Here is a 23312-nt window from a genome sequence, read left to right as displayed (position 1 = left end):
CATCTCCAGTGCTGAGAAGAATGCATAGAGTAGGGACACAATAGATATTTGTTGAATGAATGATTAAATATATTCTTCCATTTCCACATTATAAATGATTCTTCTTGAATCAGCAACTCTCCAAACACTCATTCCCAGAAAGAAAGCCTTTCAGAGGCCCAACTTTTCGGCTGGCTACTGCATATCTTTCAGCTCTACATCTAGAATAATTGGGTAGTTATCCTTTCTAATCATTTCCATAAAAGCCCCAGGAGTGCTAAATTCATTGACCATTATAAAATGCTTTATCATCTCCAAAACTAAGGTTAGAAAGTGCCAAATTATATGCTTAATTAAAACAGCTTCAATTCCATGTGGGTTTAAGATTAATGTTACTCACAAAAAGTGGAAGCATTAGGGACTTTCCACGTGAGAATAATATTAATTACTGTGTTTGAAGTTGACAAGTCTTTCATCTGATAAATTCTAGGAGTATGAAGACATTTGAAATGTCTATTTATTCCAGTTATTTCCCCAAGGAGTCTAAATGATTTTTCCAAACAAGGTAACTTTTACCTTCATTGAAAACACAGTTCAGATATTACTATACCAATTCATATATGAGAAGACCAACAGAGATGGCATAAACTTATCCAAGGTCACAGAAGTTAGTCAATAATTTTCAGATTCATAGTCCTATCTCCTGACTGTGCTCTGAACCACTATATAAATGGTAAGAGTTTAAAATTGTTTAACAGGGGAGCACCAATAAAAATTAAGATTCTATCGTTGAAAAACAAGTGAAATAAAGATTAGTAGGTAAGTAGGTATTAACCTCCTGGGAAATCTCCTAGAATGAATCATTTAAAGAATTTTACACATTCGCTCAAACTATGTTTTTCTCTTGCTTTCTTTCTATCCTTCTCGAGGAGTTAAAATGACAGGCCAAAAGGTAAGGGGCAACCACTCTGCTCTCCACAGACAGCTTCACTGCTAACTGAGCTACAGCCACGGAAGCCCTTCATCTCTGCTAGTGACCACTAGCTTCAGGAATACCTAAAATCAGATGTCTGAGTTGGGTATTCAAAGGCAACAAGACTGGGGCGCCTGGGTGACTCAGTCGTTAAGCGTCTGCCTTCGGCTCAGGTCATGATCCCAGGGTTCTGGGATCGAGCCCCACATCGGGCTCCTTGCTCAGTGGGAAGCCTGCTTCTCCCTCTCCCACTCCCCCTGCTGTATTCCCTCTCTCACTGTCTCTCTCTGTCAAATAAATAAAATCTTTTAAAAAAATTAAATTAAAAAAAAAGACAAGACCTTTCACACTTCCAGTGAATTATAAACTTCTCTAGCTTTAATTAGATTAGAAAAAGATAACTGCCTAGCAAGTCTAGATGAAGAGCTAAAAAAGTGATATAGCCAGCCAAAAAGTGTAGCCTTCAGGAGATTTGGATCTCCAGAATTAGATGTCATGCAGGCTGCTCAGCTCAGAATGCTAACTTAAGAAGGCTGATATTCTTTATTCATTGTGAACCTCCTAGGCGTAACCTGATCCCTGGTACTTAGTAGGAGTATCACAGTTGCAAGTAATAGAAAGTCTGGCTCATTTAATCCAAAACAGAATCATTAAAAGTATATTGGTGTCCTAGTAACAACCAAAGAGGACCAATGGGCTTTGTTTATTGGTATTACCAATATGAACTCAAGAATTTTACGTATTTGCTATTTTTCAATCCATTGCAGTCATTAATACATTTTCAATTTAAAATCCTATCATATATTCCATGATTATATCTGTCTATATTTTATTGTTTATATAAACATTTTTGTTGAAATATAACATCATATATATAGTGTACCAAAATATACAATCTGATTACAAAGATACGCACAACCACGCAAACACAACCAGATGGAGATATAAAATATTATCAACAACCCCAAAAGTTCTCCTAGAGTAACTATCCCCTTTCTATCTTGACTCCTATCATCATGTTAGTTTTGCCTGTTTTTGAACTTTATATGAATGGATTCATGAACTATGTTCTCTTTTGTGTCTAGCTCCAATTATTCAGCATTACACTTGTGAGATCCCTTCACGTTGTTAAATGAAGCAATGATCTGTTCGTTTTCATTGCTATACAATATTCAATTGCTGAAATATACAATCATTTATTTCTCCATTCTAATTAGTGGATATTTTGATTGTTTCTAGATTTTAGATTTTGTGACTCATCAGCTTCTGCAAGTAGTCTTTTAGGTGTCTTTGGTGCACACATGTATGCAATTATATTGAGTATGTAACTAGACACGGAATTGCTGAGTCAAAGAATGTGCATATGTTATATTTTAGTAGATACTGTCAAACAGTCTTCCAAATGGAAATTTACAGCTCACACTCCCATCCATCAGCAAAGTTAGAGTCCTCGTTACTCCACATAATCGCCAACATATGACACTTGGAACGTTGAGAGTATTTTCCATCTTCTTACTTTCAGCCACTCTCTTAGGTCTTTAGTGAGAATTTACTGGTGTTTTAATTTGCATTTACTTGCTAACTAGTGAGGTTGAGGACGTTTTCCTATATTTAATGGAAACATTTGATATCTTTTGTTACATTTGCTAAAACAAGTGAATTCATTGCAGGGAGCGCTTTTGGGTTAGCATTCACATGAGACACAATATTGTCATACTCTGGGCCCATTCTGAGAGGTCCATCTAATAAGTCCTCCTAAAACCTCCTCATTCCTCTCCTTTAATTGTGTTTCTTTTAAGTTCCTGACCATCCAGCCAGACTGATTGCCACATCTTATAAATGGGACAGATGCATGCCTCCAACTATCTCTCCTCCTAGAAAATGAAGACAAAGGTTGAGTTTCTACTTATTAGGAATATCTCCCACCCCACTGTCCCACAGACATACCTGAGGGAACCACAATGACTTGCCAGTGCACCTGGGGCTGACTGACCTCAATCTGACTATGCAGCCAAAGCTAAGGGTTAAAAGGAGCAGGCATACTATAAGTGTGACTCTGTTATTCATGTGTCTTGTTTGTCTTCAAGATCTGCTTAGACCTAAGCCCATATCTCCACTTCATCTGATAAGGAAGGACTACTGGGCATGCTCCAACTTTACGGCTTGATATGCCAATTAATGGGTAGCTTTTGTTGCATGTTCAACCAATGAACTATGGTAAGGCTTTGATCTCTCCCAGGGGCTGGGAGCAAAGCAGGAACTCTTTCCCAAAAGGAAATTAGCTGTTTGCTGAAAAGGGTCTAGTTTTTCTCTAAAGTTCTAGAGACTACTGCTAATATTCTCCAACTGGAGTTTAGCACAGCTACATAAAATTCTTATTTTTCCCAGATACTTCAGACATCATTGAGTCTTAAGGCCGACTAACCAACCAAAGATCCACAGAAATGATCCAGCAGAAGAACTACTGCCATTGGTCTGGAAAATAAACTCAACACCTTGTACCTCTGACAAAACTGACAGAAGGCACTACCCGGAAAACTACAGCCACTATTGGATTCGGTCAGTATCACTGCTTCTGTCAGATTCTGCACAGGCTCAGCTTCTTCACATCACTAGCTTTTGACTAAAGTTCTAGGGCAGGTACATTAATTAGCAGAGCCTAGATCACATGTCCATGCCCCAGCTGCAACGGAGACTGAGAAAGCAAATACCTAGCTTTTTTTTTTTCCCCTCAGGCAATTCTGAAACAGGAAAGAGATTTAAATTCTGGGTAGTCAAAATGAATACAAAAAGTTCACTTCATTAGGCATTCAATAGGTGTTTGTTGATCTGAATTAAACTGACCTCACTTCTCTCCTTTCACATCAAGATAAAATGAGAGGAAGTGTGAGCCAAGGTTTAACAGCTGGTCCCACACACAGCATGAGGACACCTGGGAAATTTGACCCTGGATTTACTTCATGGACCACTGCTCTCCAGAAAATAGTGAGTTAAGGTAAATATGTGAACATTTAACTGTGTGCCATTCTCTAACAAAGAGATGCACCTTGTTAAGAAAGTAAATTATGTTCTCTTTCAACATATGGTTGAACTTCGTGTTGCAAAAATCTTGGGAGTCTGTATCAGTTAGGGCTATTTAAGTTGTAAGAGATCAAAAATCAAATGAGCTTACTAAAGTTAAATAAACAGAAGTAGTTCTTAGTTCAGGCAGAGACTGATCATCCAGCTCAAAAAAAATTTTTTTGCCCAAGATCCAACTTATCATTGTTTCTCTGTACTGACTTCTGTTGTCTCTGTTTCATGTACAGGCACTACACAGTGCTCAATGGCCCCTCCTACCAACACACACACCACACACACACACACACACACACACGCACGCACGCACGCACTCACTAGACCAGACTACCTGTAGAGGGAGCCAAATAGATGCCATGGTTATAAACCTGAGAGACTCACATGCATATGCCAGTAACTACTGTAGAGGAAAGTGGAAGCTTCTGTTTTCCACAAAACTTAGCAAATATGTCCTCACCATTCTAATGTCTTTGATTGGTTTATGTGTCCATCTCTGAACCAGGTATTATGACTGGGAAAATGGGATGGCAGGCCAGCTTAATTTAAGATTATGAAAACTTAACCATGAAGCTAGGAATGGGTAAATCCACCCCAAAAAAAGATATGACTGAAAACAAAAAAGAGTGGTTCCCCCAAAGGAAACATCTTGGAAAGGCAGGGTACTATTGGTAGAAAAGCAAGGAAATAGGTAGGAGAAGACACACAACAAAAGCCCATTCAAGACTGTTCTGGATTTTCTGTATAATTGCAGTCACCCCTTTTTTTAGTGTTTAAGAAGTATACAGTCCATTAAAGACTATTACTACTATGCCATTTTTAAAGGATTAAATGATTTTTCAGTGATGGAATCCATTCATACTTACTAATTTATTATCCTTCTCAAATGTTCATATGCCCACTATTATCTGTCTGTCCAAAAACTCAGACACTAATGTTTCTATTTGTCTCGTACTGATGATATCAAAGTTTGCTGTTAGGGGTTCCAAGGAGTGTTATAGATAGATTCACAAACCTCATGGCCCCCAGGCACCATGCTCTTTGTTCTTTAGATCAGAAATCTTTACGATGTTTCCAGTGCTAAGAATAGTCTCTGAAATTACTGTGAAAATCACATTACAGTTGAAATATCTTCAGTTGAGGGCACTGAAAATTATGATCACTTGGGTAACTTCTATCTCTAAAATTGCTTTGAACTTGTAGATTTTCGTGTCCCAACAAGCAAAATGCCAGCTAGTGCAGTTTATCTATCTGCTTCTTTCTTTCTCTAGAAGATCCCAGGAATCACCAAAATCAATCCCCGGCCTGTCACAGCAGCTTAAGAAGTCTATACTTCTACAATACATTTACAATTCATGAAAAGTCAGTAAAAGGCTAAAATGTTAAGGAAAAACCCCCTAAATTTTGCAGTACTGGCAGACACTGACTTATTGTAGCTAAGTTCACTGTCTCTGGCGCCCAACTGAGCAACTGAAATAATGCATTTTTATACGAGTGACAACCCTCGTATAGGAAGCAGCCTAAAAAGGAGAGGAACAAGACAGGTATGTCACTTGGTGCAGAAACAGGCAGCTTGACATTTGGCTTCCTCTGTACCTGGACTCTGAAAGAAAACCAGGCAAGCTGCCAGCTACCATTCCAATACCCCAGAGGCAAGATACCTGCTGAGATCGCACTTCCACTTCCAGGGGAGAGAGAAATTTTCGCCTTTGTGGACGCCCTCTCCAGAAGCTGCTGGCTTTCTGCACTGCCCATCTTACTCAGCAAACCAAAGAGAAGAGAGTGCAAGGGAAGCAACATCTATTCACTTTTCACAGCCTGTCATTTGCGCTGACCTCAGGGATAGAGTACTGAGCATTTGTCAAAGCAGCAGAGACAACCTGTCTGGAGAACTTTTATTCAGGTTGCTTTCTAATTTGGGATGGCAGCAATCTGTAGGAATAGCCCTGGCAAGTGTAAAGGAAAAGAAAACCGGAGGCTGTTCTGCCTTTGCAGCCATGTGATTTCTGATGATACTGAATAATATTAGGAGAATGAATGCTGTGAAGTCAGACTGTACCTAATTCTATTGCCCCCTGAGAAGTAAATTTCTTTTGCATGGTAGCAAAACAGACCAAGCATCTCATTTAGAAGTCTTCCCTTGCATGTATCCAGTTGTTTACCACATCATAGTGATTCTTTATTTTTACATTATTATTCATTGTTAGAACATGAAAGAAAACATTTGTATCACTACCCAGCCTTGCCAAAACCACAATAACTCTGATGATTCTATACATTCTAGTCTTTCACCACGTGCATACAGAATTTCCATCACAGTCTTAGTGTAAATCATAGTCATCTTAGAGTAAATAATATTTTATGTTCTCCCTGATTTCACAGAACATTATTTAGTAAACGTTATCCCAACTTGTTGCCTGTAGTTAATAGAAATTTTACTTCTTTATTAATCCATAGAATTAGCAAACAATATTTTATTAAGCAATTCTTCTATTATTGGACATTTAAGTTGTTCCAAACCACATTATAAATCATGCTCCAACTAACATTTTCAGGCAGGAAAATTGGGGGGAGAAAAAAATTTCAAAATCAACACACACTCACTGCATAAAACTTGGAAAACAAAATAAAACCTACCAATGAAACAAAAAAATTTATCTGTAGTCCCTCTACCCAGAAGTAACTGTTTTCACTTTGATAATGCATTTCCATCTTTTTCCCCATGCATTTAAAGACTTTTTAATGTGATAATATAGCAATAAATTATGTGCATTTCTCTATGTAATTAAATATTCATGAAGTCTGATAGGTTTGAGCCTTATAAAGAGTCACACGAGTCTGAATCCAATTTCAATCATTTACTAGATATGTGGTTTTCAGGTGTTGTTAACACATTTCCAAGGCATTAGATTGGTATGAGGATTAAATTTTGAAATATATTTAAGTGCATTAAGTGGTAAATAGTAAATATTTAGTAAATATAATCATTACTATTAGTACTATATATGGTTTTAATGGTTCTATATAATTTTATTGTAGAGAGAACATAATTAACTCATTCCCAATTACTAAATATTTAAGTTGTTCCTACTTTTTCAGTATTATAAAGATCATAAACATCCTCATATGACTATTAGCACATGTATCCCTCTGTTTTCTTAGTATAAATATATAGGAATGAAATTGCCCTGTCAAAGAATATAACTGTTTTTGGATTTTTAATACATGTGGCAAAAAACAATCCAGGAAATTTGCACCAACCTATACTCCCACGCACAACTCACTGCCCTTCCAACTTGCTTGCAAAAACAACTGATTGATATAAGGAAAGATAGAAATTTATGAGCCAAGTTTTCACAATAGCTTCTGCATAACTAAAGGACTGAGCTGATACAATTTGGTAAGTGCAAACAATGCTGTACTTCCTTCATTCAAATCTTCGTGTGCTGTTACTGCTACTAAATTGAGTTTGAAAAGAAACTGTTAGAGGAAGGCTTTCAAATCACAGCATCCAAAAGTGTCAAAGTAGGACTTTAAAAAAGTAATGAAGCATATTCCAGTCACATTACTTTAAAAATTCATTACTAACATTTTTATAAGAACAAATGTTTGAGCACGTAATAAACCAAGACTCAGGAAGGTAATAAATATTTCTGATAATGCTGTTGTTGATATTAGTGATGACACACCTAACATTTTAAGAATAACATATTACATTAACATATAACATATAACATTTAATAATTTAAGACATTATATTGCCTCTAAAATTTTCACATATGACATAATTATTTAACACTTTTTCCTTAAATGCATAAAAACAACAGCCTAACTAATTCACAAAAGTCCCATTATACAAAAGCTATACTATACCATTCAATAAAATGAAAGAGTTGCATTAAATTCCTTACATTTCTGAATATCAGTTATTGGGGTCTCTGTCACATCAAAAGCTTACCCTGTTAAAGGAAACATTTTAGTATCTTTTATGAAGAGATTCTTTCATAAAAACTTTAAAAAATGAGTCTTGAGATTAGATAGTGTACTGAAATTATTCAAGCTGCCCCAAATTAAGCCACTTAATTGATTTTTTAAATACTGGGCTGAAACTCATCAAAAGTCCCTGAATGACCAAAATCCCTTCTGACATCCAAACACTTATCAAAGCGCATGAACTGTCAGAGCCTGTGAACCGTCAGACAAGACAGTTCTGAACTCTTGAGGAGAAAATTCTTCTCCTAATGACTAATGGCTAATGACATTAAAAAGCACTTGTCTTAACAAAGTTATGCAATGATTTAAAATAAATTAGTAAAAGAAAATTCCATAAAGGTTTTAAGCCTTGATAACTAGAATGATGATATTTCTAGAGTATGAGCCAACATGGTAATGACATCACCCTACAACCTTCAATTCTCAGTGAAGGCAGCCACCTTGCTAATGTGCATCCATCTGTTACAAAGTGAATCAGAAAAGTGTAGTTGAATCAGCAAAAATCTATCACTCCTTCAGAAAAGTAATTCTATTCACGCCTGCCCCATAACACTGAGCTGGTAACATCATCATCCCATAAAACAAATCCAGCATTGCTGTATGCTAACTTTGCATGATATTTGCCAAGAATAAGATCTCTGCTGTCTGCTATAATACTGTGAATTCATTTGGCATTAACTAAAGTATAATTCAGTGTTATTATAGTTTTCATATTATTACATATCCAAATTCTCAGCGTGCTTTTGTATCTATGACTCTACTTAGGACACAAAATGATAAACATCTCTGCTCTCTACTATCTGTATTATCTTGAATAAGTTTCTCAATCTCTCTGGACCTTAGTTTTCTCATTTGTAAAACAGGAAGAAGAATATTTTTCTTGTAGTGTTTCTTTAGAGTTTTGTAAAGATCTAGATCAAATTTATAGCACAGTATGTGGCACACTGGCTCAGTAAATCACAGTTATTATCATAATTTCAGTGCTTTATAATTGATATTGATCATTAGAGTATTCATAACACATTCTTAAGATTCTTTCTAACAGAGATTTAGATGCAACAAGCAATTGCTAGGTGAGTAAAATGTTGGCTTAACAAAAACTTGCCATTGTTAAATAACACTTTATGCAGTTCAGATGAAAAAAATCTATTTAAAGCTAACTCAGTTCTAGACATGCATGCACAGCAAGCAGTAAAAAAATCTAAGAAACATGCTGTTTCTGAGTTGCCTAAGTGGCAACTCCACAGTAGTCAATTTCACATCAACAGAAGATAACAGTCCAAATCAGAGATGGGTTCAAGCCCATTTGTGCTCAGTGGACCTGTAGGACCTCATGCTGCAGGTCATGCTGTTTGAAAGCTGACCTTGATGGCAACAGCAGAGTTTTAGCAGAGCTTGCAGTCTACTCTGCTTTTTGTATTGAACAGGCACTAACCTCAAACCTTGTACACGCAACAAAATGAAATGCAAGGTTTAAAAAATCAGAACCAAAGAACGCATGCAAAAGTTGATGGCAAATATTGACTAGCTGCATATTGAACACAGACCAAAAAAGCTGCAGAACACTTAAATCAAAAGCCTCTAGCAATCAAAAATAGTATTTTAGACATTGACATAAAATTTCTACCCCACCTGCTTCTCCCAAAAGCTGTTAGGCATTCAAAAGAACAGAATTTCCTAATTCAATTTTTAACCCCTTTTTTCTACCTTTTTTCGTCTCTCCTCTACCCTATTCTACACCATGTCCATATAAAGCTTACCAAAACATTAGCTAGCATATCAATTAAAATTCATCAATGATTTCCCATAGTTCACAGAACAAAGTCTCTAATTCCCAGTCTCATCCCTCCCTATCTCTGTAATTTCACGTCCTACCCACCTTTGCCTGCATTAACCCCGTATTTAAACTCAATTGCTTATTGTACACCAACTGTCATATCCTCTTCCTTTGCCTTGCTTAAACGTTTTTTTTTTTCACTTTTATCAAGTTTGTTATTTTAATTCCAGGATAGCTAACCTAGTGCTATATTAGTTTCAGTTGTACAATAGAAGTGATTCAACAATTCTATACATTACCCAGTGCTCATCATACGAAGTGTACTATTTAATCCCCATCACCTATTTCATCTATTCCACATTTCATTGCCTTGCTTAAATGTTTTTAGTGCTCTTCCATTATTGTCTAAATATCCTAACTTTCCCTCAAGATTCAATCCAAGCCTCTTCAATCATGGATTGCAAAATGAAACCTCAGAGCCTTGAATATACCATAAATGAGAAGATTCAGAAATAAATGAGTATTGCAGGAATATCACACCAGTAATACTCTGATTTTTCAAGAGAAGTCAGAAAGCTGGATTTTCATATGAAAGCTCCCCATATTTAAGCGATGTAAAAGGTTTTCACGTGTAATGAGATAATATTCTCACAAATTACCTGATGTGCTTTGCATTCTTTGTAATTTCAGATGAAGTAACTTCACTCTGTTCATCCTCCCTTCACACCCATGTCTCCACCCCTCTTCAGGTGCTGAGACCTCAGAACAGTTGCTTCTCTGACACCCACCCCCATCTTTCACATTCTATAAGCACCAACTGATGGAGGGAGGAAGCAAAATCCAAAATGACTGAAATTACACATCCACTAATCAGATGAATAGGAGCTAAAGATATAAATTACATCCAATTACAGGAAAACTAAGTTTATTACTTGGCTGAGTGTTTGGCCTACAGATGTACCTACCCCATATGACTGCCAGTCAGACCAGCACATATGATCTTCCCCACCAATCCTACTGCTCCATGACTTCCCTTTCCTCCCTTGAGAGTTTGCTGTTGTGAGAAGTTACCTAAGGCAATTTCTATTTCTGTCTCTTTGGGAGCTTCCTCTTCAACAACACTGTTTCTCAAGCTTCTTGACGGGCCACATTATATACTTCATCCCACCAATCATCACCAATGCCAAAAATGTCCATAGTAGGTCCTTCATGTTTTGCTGAGGATTATAATTGGAGAAAAGGACCAAAGGCATGAAGCACAGATAGATGCACTGCTGCAAAGGGTGGATTAAATATTTTTTTCAACTAGGGACCGTAATTTTCATCAACATTCCTAAGGGAATCAAAACTGATAAAGTTATGTTGCAAGTCCCTACAGTCATGGCCCACGGCTTATATTTTTTACTCCCTCACTGCTGCCAGGGTAGATAGATCATACTTCCTTGGAAATTAAGTCCCTGCCACATCAGTGTAATGCAGATCTCTTGCAGAACATGAGCAGGTTTAGCCTAAATCAAGGAGATTTGCAGCCCAGGAGTTTATTGGTAGATTCCATGGGAATACAATTATATTAGGAAAGGTTTCATATTTGCAACTAATAAAAAAAAAACACACCTAGAATATGAAAGTAGGAAGAAAGGTTTGTCCTTACATAGGTTAACTTCTGCCCTATTTTCTGTCAACACTTAGCTGTCAAAAAAGAATCCAATCATAAGACAGACATGAAAAATTGTTCCCTCAAAATACAGTGCTACATTTCCAGCTGTCTTCCTAGAGCTTAGGAATTCCATTTTAAGGAAACAGCTATCTTCTTTGGAGTGATAAAATCCGGGGTATTCTGTATGCTGGTGTAACGTCTTACATCACCCCTTCCTTTATTTTTGTTTTTATAATCCAGTACATAGGACAGAGTGGAACACCAGGGTTTGGGTCATGCTGTGAAGTCCCACTGGGAAAGGGGACTTTTATTCTCTTGCATTTCCAGGACTGTTTCATGGTATTGACACAGGGCAGCCCTGGTGCTCATCAGTCCAGGAGGCTTTGATAAATGGCTTCACATAAATCTGCTACTTCTATTTAAAGAAATAAGTGAGTTTTTGTAATCTTCAGAAAGAAGAACTGTCCCCTGTGATGTGTCATTCAAATAGCCAGAGGCATCTAGAGTTTGTAACAGCTGGAAACCAAAGACCCCTTTAAGGGAAAGCCCAGTGCCACCATTTACACGTTCTAATTCCAGCCAGAAGTTCCTGCGGTTTGCTGAAAAGTAACCCAGCACTGACCAACAACACTTAGAAACAATGCCCTGCAAGGAAGAGTCAGTTATTTTCATGAACTAGCTACAGCTGAATTGCCACTTTTTTCTGTATTCTCCTAATATTTTTTCTACCGTATTTCTAGCCTTTCCTATAAACAGGTAGATTTTGTGGAGCAGACCTGTATTTTTTAATTCCAGGGCATCCATAATCGCTACATAAAGCCTCGGTGTCACACTCCTTAAGACTGATGTATGGCTTAATCAAATGCTTTATTTCTGTATTTCAATATTCTTTACCTCAAATAAATATTTATCATCAGAATTTGAAAACAGAAGAAAAAACAATCTCCATACCATCTTCTATCATTACTCAAGTCTAACTTAGGCTATTTTTAACTTTCAATAATGAGTCTTCCCAGAGAAAATTATATGTAACACATTTGTGAGGTGATGACAATGCATATGCTCTTTGTACAGTGCTAACTGTTTCCTATGCTTTATTGAATTTATCCTTCACAACAACCTTTGGAGTCAGGCGCTATTATTATTCCAATTTTATTGGAGAACTAAGGCTTGAAAAGATTAATTACATTGGCCAATATCACAAAGCTAGGAAGATGAAACGGGGATTTGGACCCAGCTGTTGGGGCCCCGGAGTCCATATCTATGTCATCACACATGGCTGCCATACAACATGTACCACTGAACAAGGACACCAGCATTCCTGGACAACGATGAAAACAGCAAACCTTGTTCCTGTAGTCAGAAGCCCGAAACTGCTAACTGAGGAAGGGAATTTGAATCTCTGAATAAGTTACATCGTCAAGACTGAGTTTCCATTCCCCAGGGCATTTATTCCAAAGACCTAAATTCATAGAAGAGATGAAACTGTGTAAGCCAATGTTCCAGTTTTCATACGTTTGATTTAATCTTCAAAGTGACATTGCAGGTGAATTTTGTTATCTCCATTTTTATAAAAGAGAGAGGAAAAAAAAAAAGACTCAGGTAAGTTATGCAACTTACCCAAGGATGCACAGATAATAGAGGGTAAAGCTGGAATTCAAACAGGATCTCTCTAGCTCCAAAGATCATTCTACTAGATGGAGCCAGTTTGGTGTTGGGTCAATCAGAGGCAACAGAAATCGGGATAATCAGACTGGTTCTTGTTCTAAAATTCACTCTCAACAACCAGTGGTAAACAGTCTAAATGGCAGAGAATGTGGGTGGACTCCAAGTTCTCATGACCAACTGAAAAGGGCTGATTTTAGTTATGGCCATGGAAAACAACTAGAAGCTTACAACTGAAGTGAGATGAAAAGTGACAAATTCTTTTTGTGTTCCTAGAAGAAACTGCATGTTTTAAGCAATTCTCTAACTTGCTATTTGAAATGGATAATATCATCACCAGTCTAAGACTAAGACTTTTATGGATTAATATTCTCAGCAAATGATATTAAAGTTGCTCAACATCCTAATGGTTAATAGGGAGCTTCAAAAGTCATCTCTACTATTTTGTACATCTCACCATATTACACCAGTCAAACACCTAGAAGGCTTGCTTGATATTTCCTTACCCTTGTCCTCATATTCAAATCCTAGCCCAGAGGAAACCCTGAATTTAAAAATGTCACATTAACAACAGAAAATACCTACCTAAAAGGACCTCTATTATAGTTCCCCAAACTACCACACCTTATGCACAAAGAAACCCTCAAAAAATTCCAAAAATTGCATCCACTACAAAATCTATTCTCTGATCACAATGCACTAACTTCAGAAATATAAAAAAGAAGAAGAAAACAGGTAAAATAGTTATCAGGACAGGTGAAAGTTCTATCTCCATAACATTTTAGTTTAAGAAAAAAAATTATAACCAGAACTAAAAATATTATGAAAAAAAGTACATATTTGAGTCTTTAGAACACAGCAAAGATTTGTAATAGTAAGTATCAAGTAAGAATGAAAATAAGTGAATTAAACATTTCATCTCAAGAAGCTAGCAAAAAGGGGCACCTGGGTGGCTCAGTCATTAGGCGTCTGCCTTTGGCTCAGGTCATGATCTCAGGGTCCTGGGATGGAGCCCTGCATCGGGTTCCCTGCTTGGCAGGAAGCCTGCTTCTCCCTCTCCCATGCCCCCTGCTTGTGTTCCCTCTCTTGCTGTGTATCTCTCTGTCAAATAAATAAATAAAATCATAAAAAAAAAAAAACCCTAGCAAAAAGAACAAAAAAATACCTCAAGGAAAGCAGAAGGAAGAGATTAATAAAGTCAGAAACGTATGAATTATAAATCAGAAAAAAAGAACTAATAAATAAATCCAATAGTTGTGTTCTTGAAAATAAAATAATAAACAGACCACTGGCATAATTAATTTGAAAAAAAAGAGAGACGGGGTAGAGAAATCATAAACACACAAAAATAAAATTATAACAGGGAAAAAGTACAAACAGGAAATTAAACAATTATTAAAAAACAAACTATATCTAGCATAGCTTACATTGTTTTAGAACATAACAGTAATTAATGAATTAATTAATGAAACATTAATGTTTTATTCAAATTTATAATTATAACTGCAATTTAAAAACTCTTTTTTTTTTAAGATTTTTTATTTATTTATTTGACAGAGAGACACAGCGAGAGAGGGAACACAAGCAGGGGGAGTGGGAGAGGGAGAAGCAGGCTCCCCGCAGAGCAGGGAGCCCGATGCGGGACTCAATCCCAGGACCCTAGGATCATGACCTGAGCTGAAGGCAGTTGCTTAACCAACTGAGCCACCCAGGCGCCCTGCAATTTAAAAACTCTTGAAAATTCTTCTTAGATACAATTCCTAATGAATCTAATTGTTGAACTCATGAGGGACCAACATATAGATGCTTATGAATAATTATACATTTCAGCAGGAATAAGCAGAATGTCTCATAAATCTGTCCCTGAAAAAAACATCAGAAGCTCATACAATTTTCATAAAATATCTTGTGTTCTGCATTAAGTTCAAAATAGATCATTTCAAGAACTGTGAAGAGTCTGAGATTTTCCCAGCTTGGAAGATAACAAGTTAGCCTGACACCGTTTCAGGACTGTTTCAGGGGCAGGAGACATGAGATGCCCAGATCACAGACAAAGGACTTGATCAGTTACGACGCATCAGGCAGCATGAGCTCCATGTTCACTGTGTTTCCTCTCAGCCTCCAGAGTCTCAAGGTAGCAATGCGGAGGACATCAAGTAGATACCGCTCACATAGTGGGCTTGTGTCCCGACTGAGAAACTCTGAGCTTAGGCAAACCTGACTAACACTTGCCTCAGAAAAAGACATTATCTTTATTGTCCTAGACGAAAAACAAATCTGCCTTCTCCCCTAAGGGAGATACTATCTCTATCTTCCAAGGCTGTTCACTATACAAACATCTTTGAAAAGTTAGCCCAGAACAAAAGCTGTCAATGTTTCCGTTCCCAAAACATGAGAGACCCATGGAGAATTATCTTCCAAGGGATAACATGTATAATACATAAAATATTAATTTCAACAAGATTAACTATAAACTCAGAAATGTATAAAATTCTTAAAACTAAGCAACATCCTACAGCTAGAAGGTCAACATTCCCAAATTATCAGGTATGGTTTTCACATGTGTATTAGTTAACTCTTTCTGAATAACAAACCAGCCCAAAATTTAGTGGCTAAAAAAAATGGTGTATTATTTCTCAGTGATTCCTGGGTTGTCTAGAGGTCCTTCAGGTTTTACCTGGTTCACTCACAGGCTGCACCTCCAGCAGAAACCGGAGGTGGCCTCACTCATACATTCAGCAGTTGGTGCTGGCTGTTTGGAAATTTTGATTTTCCTCCACAGGGCCAATTATCCTCCAAGAGGCAAGATCAGCTTCCCTCCATAAACTCTATGGCAACATTCCAAGAGGCAGTAAGGTCTCACACAATGTCACTTTAGACATATTCGATTAGTCAAAGCAAATCATAAAGCCATCCCAGATTCGAGGGATGGGAAAATAGTTTTGTTCTCATGATAAAGGAGCAGCAAAGAACTTGTGACCATGTTTTTAATTTACCACAACAGGACTCCTAGATGCTTGGGATTTACTGCCTGAAGTAATCATGCAAAAACAATGCCCAGATAAATGCTGAAGAACTGTAATACAATCAGGCTCTGATGAACCAAGAAGCTTCACAATAAAAACTAAAAGAGAAAGATATTAACTCCACAGAATATTAATCATAAAGGAAAGTCACAATAGTAAAAAGGTTGGCCATCATGTTTAAACAAAATTAAACCATTTCCTTGGTTGCAGAAGTTGTCAATCTTAATTAAACAGAAAACTCTTATTTTTCGCGAAATCTCTCACTGGCGCAGTGTTCCATATAACACTCTTTGGGAAAAGCTAATATAATGAAAAATATGAATTAGAGTCCGACAAACTTGGTTTTGAATCTAAGTACTGCCACCAACTTGCTTAACTTCTCTAAACTTCAGGCTCCTGAAACAAAAATTCAAGGTTCATTGTGAAGACTGAATGTAATAATGTGTATAAAAGATCCAATGCAACAGATAGTTGATAACACTGAAAAAAAATTCTACTTCTTTTTTCTTATCTTAAAGTCGGCTCATTTTTCATTTGTGTTCTTCCCTTCCAGGTCTAGATAGAGAGGAATTTATCATTCTTCTTAGTGGTGAGTGATATATATTTGGGTAACCAGTCTAAGGCCATCAAATACTACTACTAAGAATTCCCATATCTTCTAAATAATGGGTCTGTCCTTCTGCTATGGACATATACGGAATACTCCCTAAAGTTGAAAGAAAAATGATAAAACTATTTTTAAGAGGTGACTTATAGCTCACAATGATAACTATAATATTTTTCATCTTATTTTTATCTATTGGAGTATAGTATTTGAGATTTAACAACAAAACTTCAGTGGCAATTGAGAAAAAGGAAACGGGGTATGAATCTTTGAGGATAAAAGACAAGGAGAAAGGCAGAGACAACTGGTAAGGGGTAGAAAACAAGAAAAAATAAAGTGATTTTAGGAAAAGTAATTTTCTTACCCAGCATTCTGACAGAAGAAACAGCTTGATGAAATTGAGAGTCTAGAAGTAGCCACTAAGGAACCTTGGAAAGTGCTGGAAGCGGTGATCACAGTGGATCACAGTGCGAGCTTACAAAACACTGGTGAGGAGAGCAGTAGGGGACTATGGCTCCCCCTGGACATGAGAAAGGGCTTTCTGTCAGGCATTAAGATCTGAGAACTGCTGTTTGAAAGCACGAGCTCTAAACATCTTGGCCCCCTGTCTTGATAAAAATTGTCTCCAGCACGCCCCCTGGAGAGAACTAAAGCCAGCACACTGGTGAATTTTACACAGCTGGAAAAGAGCAAGGGCTGATATACAAGGCTGCACATCAAAGTTTCATGTAGGTGAGAATGGGCTTTCAAAGGTGGGAAGAATTCCCAATGCCTATTTTTCTTTTTGAAAATATGATATGTAAGTTACATGATATTCACTTGCTCAAAATACATTCATGGTAAGAAAAACTACCAAACCCATGTTATAACTTTTCCAATGCATTCTAGAAAATGCCTTATTTGAAATGATCCACACAGAGAAATTACCTGAGGGATTTACTTTTTTAAATGCAGTGGTTTAGTTAGGAATTAAGCTAAATATTTAGATATAAAATAAAAAATAGCTCAGAAGATATTATAGCTGAACTTTGGTGAATTTTTGTTCTTTAAATCCTTTAATTCCTATATCCATTTGAATAAAGAGTTATATTTGTGTCACTCTTACTTAGATATATTCTGGAAATAACTTTTAAAAGTTTCTCCAATTTTCATTTTCTTCATTTTAGAAATTCTTCTAGTAACACATTAGAGAACAAATCAAATGAAAAAGTTAGCTGAGCAAGTTCTGTATTTGTAAGACCATGCCACATAATTTTCATTAAATACTTATTATCATAGCAATATGATGGTATAACATGTTTGATGAGGGAATCTAAGCATTTTTGTTATAATTCATGGTTAGAAATATATCTATGTCCTCTATTAGTGATCAGATAATTCAAAACCTGACGCAGAAGTGAGAAATTCTGAGGAACAGTGATCGAACAGTTGATTAAATAACTTTTTTTAAAAGATTTTATTTATTTATTTGACAGAGAGAGAGACAGTGAGAAAGGGAACACAAGCAGGGGGAGTGGGAGAGGGAGAAGCAGGCTTCCCGCTGAGCAGGAGCCCGAGGTGGAGCTCCATCCCAGGACCCCGGGATCAAGACCTGAGCTGAAGGCAGACGCTTAATGACTGAGCTACCCAGGCGCCCCTGATTAAATAACTATTTAAAGAATAAACCAATTGCAGGGACAATTCATTTTCAAGGATTATGTTCTTGACACACCACCACCAGTAGAATATGAATATCGGTCTGACTTACGACCAAAAAGCTGTAAGAAAGTGCTGGGTGTATGGATACCGCCTGCAGAAATGCTGACTGCCCTTACTCCCCACCGCCCGATGGTGAAATCTCAGGCCTCATTAGAAAAGAGTGTAACTACCACAAGTGACCAGGCACAGCTCACAGCTAAGCTTCAAACCGCTCATTATTTGGAGTAATTATATAATAGCATGGTGGAACTAAACAAGATGATAATGCAGCCCATGGCTTTGATTGTAAGAGTGAAAAATACAGCAAATAAGAAAAAAATGATACAGTGAGTTAAATACCATGAAATAAATCTCCTAAAACTCATGCCATATGCTATGACTCATCCTGGGAGGGAGAAAGTAGAAAGTTTTAAATATGGCAATTTTAGTAAGTCTCAATCATATTCCTGAACCTTGGGTGTTAATCTATTTGATACCCAAAATTGGTCTCAGTCTACAATTATGTTAAACATAGCAACTATTTTCACCTCCAATTCCTCATCCTCCGAATCTTGTGCAACTTCAGCTCCTCACCAGTCAGATAAGGAAAAGTTAACTGATTGTCCTCAAGAGAAATGGACCCTGCATCAGAGAGGGGCGCTCAGCATTATGAAAAGGAAGTCATGAAACTTGGCCACAAAGCCGTCCAGAGTGACAGCAGAATCCACTTAGTCAGTTGTTGCTCAATATCACATAACCTGCATTCAGAAAATACCCTCTCTCACTTTTATTTTGGAAAATTCCCTCTGGCCATATCATCCCTCCTCCTGTCTTTAAAATTCCAGAGGAAGTGACTTCAGCACGTTCTGTAACCATTTCCACCTTTACTTTTGTCTGGCAGACTTTTAATCCCAGGAGTCTGTTAAAAATAAAACCAAGAATATGGAAAAAACAGAATGCATATGTGTCATTAATGGAAAAGAGTCCTTAAATACCACATGAAACTATGTGACACCTTTCAAAGTATTGAAAAAGTTGCTAAAACCCCAAGCACTAGAAACAATGTTCTCTCTAATTTTGTTCTATCATACTACCCCTTACTTAAATTGATTCAGTCAATTACCAAGTACTGGTCAGGCACAAGGTTGAGTGTAGCAAGATGTGGCAGATATAAAGATGAAGTCCTATAAAACTTACTGTGTAGTTGATAGGACATACACATTATTAAATATAATTCAAAGAAGAAAGTAAGTTCCAAAATCCACAGGACACAGAGGGCATTATGCTGGGTACCTGTGGGAGGGGGTATAGGGGTACAAAAGAAATATAAGATATAGTCCTAAGCCCTCTAAGACACCACAATCTAATTAAAGATATGAAATATTTTAATGGCCCACATAATTTTAAAAAATGGTTAAACAAAAGTTATATGGTTATGTGCTTCCTTCTTCCCAACTCAACCTTGCCCTATTCCTCACTAACTAAATCCATTCTGGAGCCTCCTTTCTATGGTTAACAAACTGCCTCTCTCCTGACATTCTGCACTTAACATACTCGGGCTTCCCCTAAACCTATGAAATAGAAGCTAAATTATTCCCCAAGCCCTTCAAAGCCAGGAGTGAGATAGACATTGTCCTTGATTGGAATGTCATTTACAAACTGTACAAGGCAGACTTTAATGCCTTCCTCACCATTTGAACTGAAATACATTGAAACTCTTTGAGAGTTAGTGGTGGGGACTAGAGATTAGATGTCCTGAAACTCAAGAGTGGGGGTTGACACCGGGTACTACGTGCAAAGCAATAGGAAGGTAAGGAAATATCATATCATATCATATTCCCCCTCCCATTTTTTTTAATATTTATTTATTTGAGAGAGAAAATGAGAGAGACAGAGAACACGAGAGGGGGGAGGGTCAGAGGGAGAAGCAGGCTTCCCGCTGAGCAGGAAGCCCGATGCGGAACTCGATCCCAGGATCCTGGGATCATGACCTGAGCCAAAGGCAGACGCTTAACTGACTGAGCCACCCAGGCTCCCCCCACACACACCCCCACTCCCATTCACAAGTCTTTGGACTCAGACTGAATTATACTATAAGCTTTCTGTTTTTCCAGCTTGCAGATAAGATATTATGAGATTTCTCTGCCTCAATAATTGTATGAGCCAGTTCCCGTAATAAATCTCTTCTTATCTTGGTTCTATCTCTCTGGAGAACCCTGACTAATCCATTAACCCATGCTACAATCTAACTGCTTGATTATTTGCTCTCCTTCATTCCCATCCACATCATGGCCACATCCCATTGTTGCCACCACTGGAAACTGCTTTAATTTGATCCTTGACCTCCCTGAGCTATACTTTCCAGGACCCAATCCCTTAATGATAAATTCAGTGAACACATTTCAGCTCATGTGTTTCTTGGCCTTGCTACGGCATTGGGCCATCATAAGCCACCCTACTTCCTTGACATACTTTTGTCCCTAGGCTTCTCTGACACTGTGACTTCTTGATCTTCCACCTCCTTCTTTGGCTGATTTTTCTGAGTCAACTTACAGCTTCCTTTTTCTGTTCTACCCCTATATGTGGATGCTCCTCAGGGTTCTTTCTTCTGTGCCTGGGAAGTGTGTGGGGAGAAAGGCTAGAAGCAGGCTACCTCACCCAATTCAACTACTATCTTCATGACAATGACTCCCCGAGTTTGTAGCCCAAATCCATACGTTTACTAGATATTTCTGCTCTGTGTCCTTTGGTAGCTCATATTCTATACATCCAAAGCCAAATTCATCTTACTCCCAAATCTGTTTTCTCCCTTTCACTTACTCAAGTCAGAAGCATGGCATCCTTCTTAAATCTTCCCTCTCCCTTGCCTGTCACTTCCAACCCATCACTGACTCCCAGTCTATCTCCTGGGTGTCTTTGGACTGAAGCCCTTCATGCTTCCCAGTTTTTCTGCCACCACTGTAGTTCACAGGAAGCCAAACATTATATCAAGTAGAATATATTTAATAGGAACAAATCTGAAGTTGATCTAATGTCCTTTATTTTTTAGCAAATATATGCAGTAATATTAAAATAATAAGATTATATATTTAGTTTTAAAATGTTTGCTTCTAAGGATATTGAAAAAATAACTGATATTTGGATTTAAAGATAACTATATTCTATTTGTGTGAACCACCTTCTAAAAGAAGATAGTCAAGCACATTTTTTTTTAAAGTAGGCTCCACATCCAACATGGGGCTTGAACTCCTGAGCCTTATGCTCTACCGAATGAGCCAACCAAGTACTTCAAGCACATTCTTAAATAGCACATTTTTAAAAAGAGGCATACGGTATACGTCCATCACATACATGCTATTGAATAAAGCTATTATACACCGCTAAAATGACAGACTGCTTTGGCAGAAGAGTGAAGCTATAATTCAAAAGCACTCAAGCCCTCTAAGACATTATGTTATCACTAGTTCCTTAAAGAAATAATGCCAGGAGGGACAGGAGGCTCCAGCTCCTCAGAGTGCAGGGCCCTAAGCAAATATGAATGCAAAATCACACATGGCCAGGACTAACAGGAAATTTCTTCCGTTTTCCATTTTAACTTCTAGGCATGACATAAAAAATAATTCTAAATATTTCTAAAATACCAATCATACTGAAAACCCAGAAGAATAGGCATATAAAAGAAAATAAGTTATTTGTAAAAAAAAATCCTTTGAATTGTTTTACAGAACAACTGAGATAACAAAGACTTTTTCTTCATAGACTAGTCATGGCAGTGAAGATTCAGTGTGGAATACATATCAACACTATCATATCTGATTCTTACAACTAACTCTAATAAGGAAACTGAGCTTGCTATTCCAACATAAAATGAGAAAACTGGGGCATGTGGAGTATTCTGCCTTTAGAATTACTAGGCAGGGTTTTGGCTTTCGGCTCGGGGAGGCAAAGGTGCAACTTTCTTCGGTCGTCCCAAATCCAGGTTCATCCGACACCAGCCACGTCCACCATGCCGCCTAAGTTCGACCCCAACGAGATCAAAGCCGTGTACCTGAGGTGCACCGGTGGCGAAGTCGGTGCCATGTCTGCCCTGGCCCCAAAGATCGGCCCGCTGGGTCTGTCTCCAAAAAAGGTTGGTGATGACATCGCCAAGGCAACTGGTGATTGGAAGGGTCTAAGGATTACAGTGAAACTGACCATTCAGAACAGACAGGCCCAGATTGAAGTGATACCTTCTGCCTCTGCCCTGATTATCAAAGCCCTCAAGGAACCACCAAGAGACAGAAAGAAGCAGAAAAACATTAAGCACAGTGGAAATATCACTGTTGATGAGATTGTCAATATTGCCCGACAGATGCGACACCCATCTTTAGCCAAAGAGCTCTCTGGAACCATTAAAGAAATCCTGGGGACTGTCCAGTCTGTGGGCTGCAATGTTGATGGCCGCCACCCTCATGACATCATAGATGACATCAACAGTGGTGCCATGGAATGCCCAGCTAGCTAACTACAGAGGAAAATATTTCAATAAAGGATGATTTGACAACCAAAAAAAAAAAAAAAAGAATTACTAGGCAGGTTGATATACCCTTGTCCCATAGCTAGATAAGTACTAACTCTATCCAATATCAATTTAGTCCAATGAGCTCTGCATTGCCACTTGCTGCAGTTTTATGCATATGACTAATTATGCCAGTTTGCATTCCAACAATTCCACCTGTCCTATGAAGCAGTTTCTACCAGAAGGCCTTGGGGAAGCACATACACAGCTCCAAAGAATACCTGCAAACTGCTTAACCATTGATTAGTGACGGCAAAGTGCACAGTTGCAGAGAACATATTGGTTTTACTATGAAGGCACCTGGGATTTAACAGTAAATGCCAAGTGT

General features: G+C 37.7%; 1 protein-coding gene across 1 annotated transcript; it reads left to right on the top strand.

Annotated features, from left to right (window-relative positions):
- The first annotated feature begins 22273 nt into the window (after positions 1-22273).
- LOC118001014 (60S ribosomal protein L12-like) lies at positions 22274-22930 on the top strand. Its single transcript, XM_034990952.1, has one exon. The coding sequence runs from the start codon at positions 22310-22312 to the stop codon at positions 22928-22930; it is 621 nt and encodes a 206-aa protein (XP_034846843.1). The 5' UTR covers positions 22274-22309.
- The last annotated feature ends 382 nt before the right edge of the window (positions 22931-23312 follow it).

Source organism: Mirounga leonina, unplaced genomic scaffold (genome assembly GCF_011800145.1).
Source record: "Mirounga leonina isolate KUSES-001 unplaced genomic scaffold, KU_Mleo_1.0 Mir_53, whole genome shotgun sequence".
NCBI lineage: Eukaryota > Metazoa > Chordata > Mammalia > Carnivora > Phocidae > Mirounga > Mirounga leonina.
This window is presented reverse-complemented; position numbering and strand designations above follow the sequence as displayed.

What these genes read in the sequence shown, in the direction of transcription:
- LOC118001014 (XM_034990952.1), top strand. Translation starts at nt 22,310, where the DNA reads ATGTGGAGTATTCTGCCTTTAGAATTACTAGGCAGGGTTTTGGCTTTC.